The 14,879-nt window shown below is 40.0% G+C and overlaps 1 protein-coding gene across 1 annotated transcript in view; it reads left to right on the forward strand.

Annotated features, from left to right (window-relative positions):
* LAMA4 (laminin subunit alpha 4) overlaps positions 1–14,879 on the forward strand; it is a 145,180-nt gene that overhangs the window by 72,384 nt on the left and 57,917 nt on the right. Inside the window, exons 10-13 of the mRNA XM_068985018.1 lie at positions 3,230–3,341; positions 6,282–6,449; positions 8,994–9,187; positions 13,762–13,878. Of these exons, the coding sequence (XP_068841119.1) occupies positions 3,230–3,341; positions 6,282–6,449; positions 8,994–9,187; positions 13,762–13,878 (591 nt within the window). The remainder of the gene's footprint in view (positions 1–3,229; positions 3,342–6,281; positions 6,450–8,993; positions 9,188–13,761; positions 13,879–14,879) is intronic.

The raw sequence follows: 14,879 nt of genomic DNA on the forward strand, positions 1-14,879 counted from the left end.
CACTTCCATACATCAAAAGCCTCATCTCCAATCCTGATAAAAAGACAGAACAAAACGTCAAAATATGTTTCAATTACAGTTGACCAGAAGACTGTAGAATTTCAGCCTTGGCATTGCAGAATATTAACTAAAAAGGCAAGGAGCAGAAGACAATGCTGAAGAGGCTCTCAGAGGCCAAATCGTGAAGACCCTTGCCCACTATGCTCATCCTATGGACTTTGAAAGATATTGGAGCATTTACCTACAACAATGAGTTGATTAGGTGCGAAGTTTCAGAAACCTTCCTCTGCAGTGGGGATGATAAATTGGTGAGTTTAAGACTGAAGACAGGGACACCAGTTAGTAGACTGTTACAGTAATCCAAACAAGAGCAGTCAGTTGCTACCTTGTCTTCATTGGAAAGGAAATTGCAGTGAACTGGGATAAACTGAAACTAGTGGTGGAGAATAGAGGCCGGAATGGCAAGTGAAATCAAAGTGATTCAGTGACCAGCTAAATATGAGGAGTTGCAAAGAGGTAAGCTGTTAGACTTGGAAAAATAAATGGCCAAGACTGATAATTCAGAATGGATTCTCTGGACCTCGTCAGGTGAAGTACCTGTGGATGCCAGAGATTTGAGTCTGTAGCTCAAGAGAAGAGATCAAGGCTGGAAAAGTATTTCAATGTTTAGGAGATAGTTAAACCCAAGTAGACATGACCGTACAGATTGTGAAATGGCACACCAATATTCCTACTGCCGTTTTGTCCAGCACTGCCTCTGTTTATGCTTGTCTTAGAGCTATTATTAAAAGATCCCCTTTCACTCTCAAAAGAGCCTGGACCATGCTAGATAATGATTACCATCCTCACTCAATAGAATAGTACTCTAGGTACACTATACTTTATTCCCTGTATAGTAAATTAAATTCTTGCCACCTTTTACATCAAATATGTGTCAGAATTCACTGCTGAGGTAAATGATTAATCCATTTGTAATGCTAAACATCAACCAGCTTACAGTTGTGAGCTAATTTTTTAATACAGTTTTACTTAGAGCAGGGTGCACCTGTTTTACCATGTGCCCATATCATTATTTTCCTTCCATAATCAAAGTTAAAGAAGACCGTAGAACTTTCAAATAAGGCATCACTGTATATTATATCCAGTAATTTTGCAGTTTAAAGTAACAGATGTTCCTCTTTGCTGCTGTCTTTTTTTAAATATGTATATCTAAGCGCCCTCTGGTGTTGGTCAAAAGAGCTTGTCTTTGAGTTATCTTCTAGCTGTCTTTCATTACTTCAGTGAATTCAGTTTCCATATCAAGAAATAAATGAACACAGTAATAACAATAAACCTTTTCCCTTGAAGGATGAAGCCAAAGTCAAAAATATGCATGTTGTATTTTGTAAATACAACTGAATTTAAACTGGACCAAAAATCAACTTCTTAAAAATAGGGATGGATGAAGGGAGGGATGAAGTTAAGAATAAGATTGATCTTATTTTCTGCATCATCTAATTTTAAAGTGACCACAAAGCTTGTGTTTCCAGAAAGCAGTAGAACAGGGCAAGAGGGAGATTGAAACTGTGGGGAAAGAACATGTGACTCAGATTGTTGTGTCCATTCAGAGAGCACGCATTTCAGCGAAGGAGCTGCAGTATTGCTGCACAGGGAGCTTTGTTTGGAGGGATGTTGGATACAGTGCGGATGGAAAGCTCCTGGGCATGTGTTTGCTAGGATACCATTTCTGCATTCTCCTCCTTGAAGGGCCGATGGCTTGGGTTATACTTTGTGGTGGTGGTTTAGTCACTCAGTCGCCTCCAACTCTTTGTGACCCCATGGCCTGTGGTGCTGGGCTCCTCTGTCCCTGGGATTTCCCAGACAAGACTACTGGAGTGGGTTGCATAAAAACATTCCAGGTAAAAGCATGGCCTAATCCTCCCACTGGAACAAGAGATGAGAGAGATTTGAAACAGCCACTCTCCTGTTCTGGGGGCCTACCAGCCAGCACTCTGTGTAGCAGGTCACCTGGCAATCCAGGCAGGTACAGTTCCTTTGTCACAGAGCTGAACCAGAAAGACACTGGGCAAGGCAAGTGGGCGCTTGATCAAATGCCAGACTGAAGAAGTATCCCACCTCTTAAATATAACCCATGAATCCGTCTTTCTGATGCCACAGTAAGTACCCATCCCCATGCTGTGCATCCAGGCCGGTGTCCTGGCCTTGAACTATTTTTTTAAGACATGCTTCCCTTGTGCCTCAGACAGTAAAGAATCTGCCTGCAACGCATGAGACCCAGGTTCGATCGCTGAGTCAGGAAGATCCCTTGGAGGAGGAAATGGCCTTCCACTCCAGTATTCTTGCCTAGAGAATTCCAGTATTCTTGCCTAGAGAATTCCAGTATTCTTGCCTAGAGAATTCCAGTATACTTGCCTAGAGAATTCCATGGACAGAGGTGCCTGGGATCGCAAAGAGTTGGACACAACCAAGTGACTACATTTTCACTTTACTTTCTCTTCTGTCTTTATACACACAGAGAGAAATACACATGTACACGTGCATACCCACACATCCTTTCTTCAGGAGCCACATTTGAGTTGGGGTTTCATCTTGACAGATCCTACGTGTGAGTTCTGAAACAGAGTTGGAAGAATGAAATCAGCTTCTCAGAGAACTTCATTCACTCTGAGCCAAAGCTGCTTGAGTAATTATTTGTACACAAGTGCCTTCAGTGTTGATGGGAATTTGGAAGGCAGCACTGAAAATAGCGTTTAGCCTAGTGAGCATAATCCTTTCAATCTCTGTGGTAATTTAGTTGCAGCAGTGGCTGGACCACCCAGAAGCCACTGGATGCATGGAACATTTTGAGATCTGCCTGCTTTCTCAACATGTTTCCCTTTGAACCCTTAAGCATTTCAGTCAACACAATGTCAAACTGATCAGCAGACATGGATAATTCCCTAGTCTGGCATCTTGAGATACAGTAAAAATTCAAAGAGTAGATTACTTATGAAAGATGGGTGGTTGGATTGAACTGTGACTGATGGCTTAGGAATAGAAATAGCATCTGTAATTCTGAAGCTGGTCATCACATCCATCTTCATGCATGAGTCCATTTTATGTTACAGAACTTTGGCATGTCAGGGAAATTTATGTTTACAGAATACATTATGCTCACCCACCCCCACATGCACATACACAGCCTTCCTTCTCATAAAATTAATCTGGTGTTTATACGGATTATTTATAGGAAAGCCAAGCTTCAAGAAAGGTCCAGTTGGCTCAGAAGGAAAGCATGGATACCATTAACCACGCAACTCAGCTTGCAGAGCAAGCCCACAATATGAGGGATAAAATCCAAGGTAAATATACTCTCTACTGGTTCAGCTCCATGTTAAGGAATCAGTCATGTTATTAACAGCAATAAAAGTAATGGCTACTGTTAGTGTTTATTGTGTGCCAGGGCTTGTTGTTAGAGAGTTACCATTTCAAACTCATGTAAGATCTTCTTTCACATTTGTTTGTCTGGGACTTCTAAGCACTCATCTCTACTTACTATTTTCAATAATAAATGTGGAGAGTAGAGGAAATTTCCTGACAGTCCAGTGGTTAGAACTCAGGCAGTGCAGCCAAAAGGAAAAAAAAAAAAAAGAATGTACGTTAAAAATCATTCCTTTTCCACACATTTCACAGAAGTGAAATGCCAGTATACCTTTCCAGTAGAGGAAATTACATTCTGTGTTGTCTCTAAAATGCAAGTTGAGTAGGAATCACATTTTTCTCAGTTATTCACAATGAAAACCCTGCCTTTAGACCGGCAATCAACTGTCCACTAATCCAAGTTATCCTGCGCTGTCCCTCTGATGCTGTCCTAAGAACCAGGCAGGTGCATACTCTGGTCCCCAGTCCAGAAGAAAAGCCAAGAAGGGGTGTGGAAGAGTTCTTTGCCTTAAAGCATAAAACTGGCAGATTTTACCTTTCTTCTTGTGGGTTTACTTACTTGTATTCCAGCTTCTTATAAATGTCGGCTGCATTTTGAAGGCTATCTTGATAGCATGCTGAAAGCAAGCCTTCAGTTTACCAACAGAAAACAGGCGATTGCTTTGGTTCTAAGATAAAGAGAATTTACTTGGGTTACAGTCTGCTAAGATACAGTATTTGTGTGTTTCCATAGTTTTTATTATCCTATATATTAAGAGCTGGATGACAACTACAGGTACATCTCAAGGGCACAGTGACAGTAAAGGGACTCACAATGGAAGATTCATATCTTTATACTGAGGTAGAGGGAGCATATTCCAGGACAAGGGGTGTATTGAGCCAAGATTAATCATTCGCTGTATTTCCTTCGGTGCCCATAATACATAATAAAAACAAATGGTATGCATTTCAAATATCCCCTGCTCCCATCCTTACTATTTCATGCTTTTGCATCTACCAGTAAAATGTTCTTTCCCTATAATATTTTATAGTTAAAATTGATTTGTTCCAAAAGTAAGATTAAACCTAGATTAGCTGATCTCATCCATTTAAGAAATAAATGTCCCTCTCAGCAGCAGATAAAGCCAGCATCCTAGATCTTAGCCATTCAGGAAAAAAAAAAAAAAAAAAAACCAGTTCACCTTTGCTGTCTAACTCAAATTTTGATTCTAGGGTATTTTATTTGGAAGGAATCCGAGCCTTCTTATTTGGCCCTTAGGTCATAGGATAAGAAGGAAAAAATACAAAAGAAATGTAAATAGAAAACAGTAATTTCCATCAGTTTCTACCTTTTTAAAATAATGTATGAACAGCCTTCAAAGACCAAAAGCATAAATGTTACTCTCTGTATTTCCTTTTTCTAATATAGAGCAGACATGGCTAAAATAAAATAAGCCAGATTGTAAATATAATATCTGCATCAAAACGCCAAGAAATTCAGCATTGCCAATGCTAGATCTAAGGAAAATATATGTTTAGTTTACTTCAAGGGTTAATATTTTAGACTTTACTTGAGAAATGAGTATTTAATTCCTTCTTGAGTTTTGTTTAAGCATATCGTAGTTTCTCTAAAACTTTTATCAGTAATATTTACAGTACTGAAAACCTCTTCCCCCATTTATCTCCCTTGCTTCAGAATTCAGGGATGCTGCACAACACCAATAGTGTGTCATTCCTTATTCCCAGCCATCTCTAAAATAACTATTGGTGACCTTCAAGCTATTATCCATATAAAATACAAGCCCTTATCCTGGTATGATTTATGTGAGACCAGTGTTGTTTACCCATCTTGTCTGGCCAACCACATAGATCATAGTAAACCATAGACAGACAATTTCATTTATGCCAGGAAGATAAAATGCTTCCTCCTGGAGCTACCGTAGGACAAGGTGGCAATTACATAACTTTCATCTGATCATATATAGTAGAAAGAGGGAGCCAGAGGCCTGCTCAGCTCTGCCAATATTCAGACAACCCATCTAACGCCTCTGAGCCTCAGCAGTCCCTCTGGTTCTGAAATGGATGCTACTTATGGATGTAGGCTGAGAATGACCCAGAGTCAGAATTAAACAGTCTTGCCAGGCAGTTATACCACAGAAGGCAAACAGCAGTTGCAAAATATATATATATATATATATATATATATATAAATGATTAAAATATATATATAATATATATATAAATGATTAAAATATATATATATAATATATATATAAATGATTAAAATATATATATATATAAACACATCCTGCTGTAAGAAACCTCTGTATTATATCTAGTCTGTACAACAATCTGAAAGACTCATTTGAACAGCCATCAGTATACACTCATTTTGGCTTAGAGCTTAGGTAAAATCCTTGACTAAATTACAATTAATATCTCCAGGGCCTCCTATGTGTGACAGGTGATACATCAGAACATTTTCTCCAAATTGTATATTTTATTATATAAAAGATTGATCAAAGACCCTAGATTTGTGTTTCTTAAATATTAACAGTTTTGAATCACGGTGAAATCAGACTCATCTGAAATCAGAGCAAACTTTGCATTAATTCCACTCTTGTTCTGAAGTTGCCAGATAAAAAGCAGAAAAGAGTGACTTCCTTTGGTTTAAGCTCTCCCTGGAATATATGATGAACTCCAGGGCCAGCACCAGTATTCTCAGCATGACCATCTCCACACTCTCTTTGCATCGGGTCTCTGTCTCTGCTTTAGGATCAGCCCTGCCCGTTCCCCTCACTGTTTGTGTTTTCAGTGACGTCACTGTCAGACTCCCCATCACCTCTCCCTCCTGCCTTCTCTCACCACGCCCTTCCTTTCAGAGATCAGCAGCAAGATGCTGTATTATGGGGAAGAGCAGGAACTTAGCTCTGAGGAAATCTCTGAGAAGCTAGTGTTGGCACAGAAGATGCTTGAGGAGATCCGACGCCGTCAGCCTTTCCTCACCCAACGGGAACTTGTGGACGAGGAGGCAGACGAAGCCCATGAATGTAGGTATATTCAACTTCTAGAGGCCAGCACATGTCTGCTTCCTTTGTGAGTCCAAGAGAGGACACCCAGTCACAGGGCAACGTTTGGTCAAAGCAACCAGTTCCCGATACTCAGAGTCACTGAGCATTTAAAGTGGCCTCAGGGAGTTCTTCAGGACAGCTTGACTCTCTCTATATATATAGACCAGGAATTTTAAATCCAGACCCAACCTTCAGGTTTTGAGAAACTGCAGAGATTCTACAGGAATCTACAAGATTTTACTCCTGAGGAGAGAAAATAGGAATACAGCAGCTAGTGAAAAAAACAGGAGAAGGAAAGTGAAGGGAAGCAATTCCCAGAACTTCAGTAAGAGAAGTCTCATTGAGAAAGCAGTAAAGATGTAAGGAAGCCCAGCAACATTCATGTTCTGATATCCGTGAGTGACTTTTAATGACTTTGAAACCTCACTGGAAATTTAACATTCCCTTTAATGACTAATGTAAATAACAAACCACAGTAGTATTAGTGAATCTATGACTTGGTCACTATATCAGTTATCAATTACTATCTCACAAGCTACCCCAAACATTATAACAATAAGCATTTATTTGTTCATGATTTCATAGGTTGGCAGTTTGGGTTGGACTCAACCTAGACAGGTCATCTCTGCTCCATGTGGTGGAGTTCACTCACATGTCTGGGGTCTTAGCTGGGATGACCGGGCATCTCCCTCCATGTGGGATTTTATTCTCTGGGGAGCTCACTGAGCTTGTTCATATGGCAGAAGCCTTCCAGGAGGGCAGGAATGGAAAGTACAAGGTCTCTCAAGGCCTAGCCTTGGAACTCAGCAATGTCATATTCATTCCATTGGTCAAAGTGAAAGTGAAAGTTGATCAATCATGTCCAACTCTTTGAAAGTCCATGGACTATACAGTCCATGGAATTCTCCACACCAGAATAGTGGAGTGGGTAGCCTATCCCTTCTCCAGGGGATCTTCCCAACCTGGGGATCAAACCCAGATCTCCCACATTGCAGGCGAATTCTTTACCAGCTGAGCCACAAAGGAAGCCCAAGAATACTGGAGTGGGTAGCCTATCCCTTCTCCAGCAGATCTTCCCAACCCAGGAATCAAACTGGACTCTTCTGCTTTGCAAATGGATTCTTTACCAACTGAGATATGAGGGAAGCCCTCTGTTGGTCAAAACCAGCCCAGATTCATGGGTAAGGAAAAAGACTTGACTCTTCATAGAAGAGTTACAAAAAATTGTGTCCATTTTAATCTACACAGTCAATAAAAAGAGGCTACAGGTTTGTGTATCATATTTTAGTTGTCACTGTTATTTCACAATGTTAAATTCATCAATAATTCAAGAATTTTAGTAGTTACTGGTTTTACCTCTAAATCTTATTAGTTAACACACTGATACGGAAGCACATGTATTATTAAATTACCAATTTTTATAATCTTTTTTGTGCTACATATTTTATCTTGTACCTTTAAAAACATATAAGAAGGGATCTGAAGGCTTTGCCAGGTTGTAAAGGGGCCCATGATACAGAAAGGGTTAAGAACACCTACATTAGGTCATTTTCCTACAATTGTCAGTATCAACTTCTGTGAAAACTTATTGTGAATATTTTAATAGAGGAGTATTTTTGGCATAAAGGTGTATTGTGATAGCAGACTTACAAGGTCTTAGAAACAGTAAGAAATAAGGCAGAATCTCAGGCCCGTTTCTGAGTCCAGATGAGGCCAGCAGTCAGGAAGCCTGGAGCTCTCATGTCACAGCCAGATGCTTTGCCTATTTGGGGATTTAAGAAGACTACTCTAGGGAAATGGAACCAAATACATCTCCCACTTAGCAGCCTTCCACTGAGTAAAGGCATTTTTTCAGCCACTTTCTCTACTCAGCTGTGAACTTGTATCTTCTCATGATGATGAAAGTAAATACAAAACCTCAATAAGACAGACTGATAGTCCCTGGAGAAAAAATAGAATCAAGGTACAGAAGCAATGCATGTAACTTTGATTAGAGAATTAAGACATAGGCAAAGTTTAAGAATATTTCATTGCCATTTTATCTTTCAGAATAATGATTCCAGAATAATGATTAAGTTTGACCTAAGTAAAGGAGCTAACTAAAAATAGCTGCCTGGAGAGAATATAGAAGATGAGTGGTTGTACGTTTGCCAATAATAGACAAAATAATTGGATATATCTCTAATAGTAAAACTGTAGTATATCCAAGTTTCGTTTGTATGGTAAAACTATTAATAATCTGTGTAATAATCAACCTAGTTGAATGACATCATTTCCACATAAAGCAGCATCTTGACAGGAAAACTAATCAACTCCCTTTTTAGCTGATGGTGGTCTAGGACGGTCCAAATCCTACAAAATAGTATTTAAAACTTCAAATGATGGGGCCATTTTTGTGACCAACAGCTTCAGTCGCTGTTGCTAAAGACATCGCCTGCCAAATTTGCATCTTTGCTTCCGTGGGCTGGGATGGGAGGAGAAGGGAGGAGCCCAGACTGAGTTTCTGTGTACCTTTCTCCCCAGTGCTGAGCCAGGCTGAGAGTTGGCAGAGGCAGTACAATGACACTCGCTCTCTGTTTCCTGTGGTCCTGGAGCAGCTGGACGACTATAACGCCAAGCTGTCAGACCTCCAGGAATCACTTGACCAGGCCCTTAACCATGTCAGGGATGCTGAAGACATGAACAGAGCTACAGCAGCCAGGCAGCGGGACCATGAGGTACAGTGGACACTAAATGTAAATGCGTTTGGGGCATATATTAATACAATACGAAGTTATCCTAAGACGAGACAGTCGGTAAACAGTTTTTAAAATATTGGTACATTTAAATCTTTATTTTTAAAATTATCTGCACATTTTGTGCCACTGTCATTTGCTAATATAAGTGTGTACAACTAAAATCAAGTTGAAACTGTTGCAGTTGTTTAGCTTGTGTGTTGATTACGAAGAATGCAGTTGTTCTTCGTGCTTCTGTCTGCCTGTGTTGAATGTATTTCTCTTGCAACTGAGAAAACAAGGCGTAATTCTTGTGTATAACTTCTTTTATACCGAGAGTACTAAAAATCCCAAAGCAACCCAGAACCGTGTTTCCTGTAAGGATATGTGTGATTTTGGAAGGGCCTGATTAGCAAATCTCACAGCCTGACTGGTCAGCAGCTGCAGAGATAGGGAGTCTAATTCAAGCTAAGGTCTTACAATTACAAAGAGGTGAAAAAATTTCCCAGGCTTGGCCAGAGCTTGCCAAAGTGGTCACCTTATGGGGCCAGGATTTGTGCATGCCCACACCTCCAGATTTAGAACTGGTGGTGCTCACACTTCTACCCTGAGCAATACATGCGCTCACACCATCACTGTGAATGGTCATTTTCTGATAGGAAAACATGTGCCTCTAAAAGCAGTGTCAGAAATAGGAAGCAGCTATGAGCAAATTCATTACTTCAATTATGTTATCAGCAAACCCAACTTAAATTAGGTTCTCCATCCTGATTTTCAGTCATCACTACCTTTCAGTAAGTCATTGTCAAATTTCCTAAATGAAAGTGAATTGTACTTATTATCGCCATTTTGCACCACTGGAGCAATCTCTTAGCCAATATTTTTTTAGAATAATAATGGTCAGGATAGCATTTTTGTTTAAAAACAAAAACATGATTATCTGGCACAACAAAATTATGCGTGTAATACAAAATAAATTCTTTAAGCAGATTTTAAGAAAGTTACTGGGACTCATCCTTATCCTTGAATTTTTCCCACCCTCACATCCTGTCAAAACAGGATCTGGCCCATTTTACCTTTGGAGTATTTTTAACTATCTTCCTTCTTTTCCGTTCTTCTACGACTTCTTCAGTGTGGGCCTTTGTTATTTCTCAACTAAAATAGCCTCCTCCACTGCCCTCCATTCTTGCTTCTGTATTGTGATCATCTGCTGGTAGATGTCTCCCCCAGTCACCATAAGTGTTTTAATATCACATTTCCCTGTAAGAACTACAGTATGGCTTTAAAAAAAATGCCAAAATTTCAGTCCTTATACAAAACCAAAATAACCACAAAGTTCAATCATTTTGATGTGTGCAAATAATAGCCACACAACTAGTGATTACATTATTTATTTTGTCTTCCTACTCCCAATGTGAAAGGATAACAGAATAATAAAAATCTTTATCAGATGAATATGAGATTCTGTCTATTTAGGGACTCTGATAAACCAAAGTTCCACCTTCCCAAGACTTTCTGTCTCTTTTTTTTAAGCATGAGCAGACTTTTATTTTTGGCATATGTGGATACTGAAGCATGCTAAAAAATGCTAATTATGTCATTTTCACTATTTATTAGTTTCTAAATTTTCTTCTGTTCAAATTGTCCATCTTTCTGTAAGAATATCTGTTTCAAAGCTAATTTTATTCATTTCTGTCTAATTCTGTATCTGGCGAGTGATAGAAGCCCTTTAACTTGAAGCACATCGTTTCCGACTCCTACCAATGAGCTTATCAGGCAGTGCTGTTTGCACATGGTTTGGAAGCTTGGTTGTTACTTCAGGGTGTTAGCTGTGTTCCCATAAGGCAGCTCAGATAGACAAGCTTCTGGAAGGGGTCATATCTCAGATTCTGTAACGAGAAAACTGCTCTGAGAGATCCAGATAATGCCGATCTTTTTCACCCTTCTTCCTTACGTACTTTAAAATATTGCTTTTATGCAGAGCTGTATAACTACCCTTGTGAAGACAAGAATGGTTAACCCCAGATAGTCATACTGTATTAAGCTTGATGGATTTTGAAGAGCAATTGATTTTATTTTTTAAAGTTCTTACTTTAAGAGGATGTTCAAATGAGAAGCTTTTCTGTCGCTAGACCTATGTCTTCCCCTGTAGCAAGGTATGTGGAGAAAATGGGTTCCATTCTTCTTTTCCACTAAATTAGAAAAGAGTCCAGGGAGTGAGACAGGACATTAAGAGGAACTTAAAAAGTTTTAAAATATGTCATTCAAGTGTAGGCTTTTGTAATGATTTCTGTGATATCATACCATAACAAAAATTTCAATTCCAGTTTAAATTACCATTTCTAAAGTAACTGCAGCTCATTTTTTACTCGGATTAAAAAATGAGGCTTTTACTTTTTCCCCTCCTAAAGTTTCACTCTATGTTCCTTTCAATCTCTGAAGTGCCACAGTGTTTCTTCAGAATCAAAGCATCGCTGCCTGTGAAACTCCAGAGTGGCAAGTATAAATCAAAGTGTTCATCAGAAAATATATCTGCACTTGGAACAACGCAGTGGAAAAATGGAAATTTCTCCAAAGAAGAAATACGGAAGGCCAAGAAGCACATGAAAAAGATACCCAACACCACTAATTATTAGAGAAATGCAAATAAAAACTGTGGTGTGCTGTCAGTTCACACTGGTCAGAATGGACATTATTTAAAAGTTTACAAATAACAGATGCTGGAGAGGGTGTGGAGAAAAGGGAACCCTCCCACAGTGTGGGTGGAAATAAAAATTAGTGCAGCCACTATGGAAAGCAATATGAAGATGCCTTAAAAAACTAGCAGTAGAACTACCATATGACTCAGCAGTCCCACTCCTTGGCATATACCTGGAGAAAGTCACAATTCAAAAGGATACATGCACCCCAGTATTCATAGCAACACTATTCACAATAGTGAAAACATGGAAAAAACCAAAATGTCATTGACAGATGACTGGATGGAGAAGATGTGATATATACATACAGTGGATACTGTGTGTGTGCTCAGTCGTGTCTGACTCTGCAACACCATGGGCTGTAGCCTACCAGGCTCCTCTATCCATGGAATTTTCCAGGCAGAGTTACTGGAGTGGGTTGCTGTTTCTTTCTGCAATAGAATACTACTCAGCCATAAAAAAAAGAACCAAATAATGCCATTTGCAGCAACATGGATGCCACTAGAGATTATCATACCAAGTGAAATAAGTCAGAAAGAGAAAGACAAGTACCATGTGATATCACTTACATGTGGAATCTAAATATGGCACAAATGAACCTATCTCCAAAACAGAAACAGACTTGTAGACAGGGAGAACAGACTTCTGGTTGCCAAGGAGGGGTGTGGCAAGGGAGAGGGATGAACTGAGAGTTTGGGGTTGGTAGATACAACGTATTATGTTTAGAATGGATAGACAACAAGTTCTAACGTGTAGCACAGGGAACTATATTCAATATCCTGTGATAAAACATAATGGAAAAAGAATACAGAAAAGCAATGTATATACGTGTGTAACTGTGAGAGTCACTTCGCTGTACAGCAGAGGTAGCACAGCATTGTAAATCAACTATACTTCAATTTTAAAAATTTTTGAAAAGGGAAAAAAGGAAGAAAGAGCTCCCCTGGTAGCTCAGTGGTAAAGAATCTGCCAATGCAAGAGACACGGGTTCTATCCCTGGTCCGGGAAGATCCCACGTGCTGCAGAGCAGCTAAGCCTGTGTGCTACAGCTACTGAGCCTGAGCTCCAGAGCCCAAGAGCTGCAGCTGCTGAGCCCACGTGCCACAACCACTGAAGCCTGTGTGCTCCACAGAGAAGACCCCTCAGTGAGAAGCCCGCGCGCCGCCACTAGAGAGTCGACCCCGCTTGCTGCGACTAGAGAAAAGCCCGCGCAGCAACAAAGACCTAGCACAGCCAAAAATACATAAATAAAAATTTTAAATATTTTTTTAAAAAGAGGGACAAACTATATCCACACTTGGGCAATTTGCCTCTTCAAAACACCTGAGCATCTAACATAAAGAGTAGGAAGAAGCGAGATCAGAATTTTACACTTTGATATTAGGGTCACTTTAAATTTCTGAAAAGACTTTCAGATTCTTTTATATATACTTTATTCCTGTCCAGATGAGCTATTTGTGCCTGGCCCAAAGTTAGCACATGATAAATGCTTTCTGGAATTAGGTCACTTTTTAGTGACTGCAAATACGGAGCCTGTGTTCAGTCCCGTAGCCTTGGCCCCACTTCACATTTATGGGGAAGGAATCAGAGGCCCTCTTTGGAGTGTCAGTTCTCTTTGATGTGGTGGCACTGTAAGTAATAATCATAACTAAGTTCTTTAAAGCTCCTGAGGAGCTTACTTTCATTGTCTCCATTTTATAAATGAGATAGCTGAGCCTGGGCTAGGTGGAATTCCCTAGCGTGGCACAGCAGTTCAGTGGTGGGTCTGAGATAGGATCTGTCTGAGTGCAGTGACAGCAGGCTGACAGCACTCTCCCTAATGCCTTCCTTATCTAAAGTGGCCTTCTCTTTCTCTCTCCCTTGCTTTTCCTCCTGCAGAAACAGCATGAGAGAGTAAGGGAACAGACAGAAGGGGTGAATGCGTCTCTGAGGACGTCTTCTGACTCACTGATGATGCCACGACTGACCCTCTCAGAACTTGATAACATAATAAAGGTAAGGACACATGTGACTTTTTCAGGTTAGTATTCATAGTAGGTTAGAACATTAGCTCAGTGTCACAGAGGAGCAGTCGACTCCATTCTATCAAGTTAGGTGGCGTTGTTAAACTAAGATCAGGTGACTGCAATTTTCTGGTTCTTTCATTGTTCAGTTGCCACTAGCCACGTATGGCTACTTAAATTTTAAATTACTCAAAAGGAAATAAAGTTTAGGACTTCCCTGGTGGTCCAGTGATTAAGAATCTACCTGCTAATGCAGAGGACGGAGGTTCAATCCCTAATCTGGGAAGATTCCACGTGCCGCAGGGCAACTTAGCCCAAGCGCCACAATTGCTCTGAGCCTTCATGCTACAACTACTGCTGCAAGCCTGCTCACCCTAGAGCCTGTGCTCTACAACCGAAGAAGCCACCACAGTGAGAAGTGCTCGCCTTGCAACTAGAGAAATCCCTCTTGCATCAAGGAAGCCAAAAGTAAATACTTTAAAAAAAAATTCCTCAGTCACATTAGCCACGTTTCATGTGCTCAGTAACACCGCATGTGGTTGGTGGCTGCCATTTTCGGCAGCACAGCCAGTCACAGAAAGTTCTGTTGAAAGTGCAAATGTAGATGCGTCCTACTCACTCTTTACACATAAGTTGTACGTTTAATAAAGCTGGGATTCAAAATCAATGAAAGTCACATTTTTTAAAGTAGAAATTTTCCAATAAATGCAGTGAACCAAACTATCACTGAAGTACTCTCGGCTCATTTTTATTACCTTTAAAAGTATATTCTCTTAAAGTCATCTGATCACCATCCTGTTCTTTGACAGTTTTAGCTTCCTTTCTATCCCTACTCCCATCTGGTTCCTCAGTGACATCAAAACCCACATCAATGAGTCTTTCAGCTCTCAGACCTCCAGTTCCTTCCACTTCTCCTGTCCAACAAGCTCTTCCTCCCCATCCACCTCTGTAATCCCTCATATGACCAGACCCAGATCTTATCATCAATAAGAG

Source organism: Capricornis sumatraensis, chromosome 13 (genome assembly GCF_032405125.1).
Source record: "Capricornis sumatraensis isolate serow.1 chromosome 13, serow.2, whole genome shotgun sequence".
In the NCBI taxonomy this organism is placed as follows: Eukaryota; Metazoa; Chordata; class Mammalia; order Artiodactyla; family Bovidae; genus Capricornis; species Capricornis sumatraensis.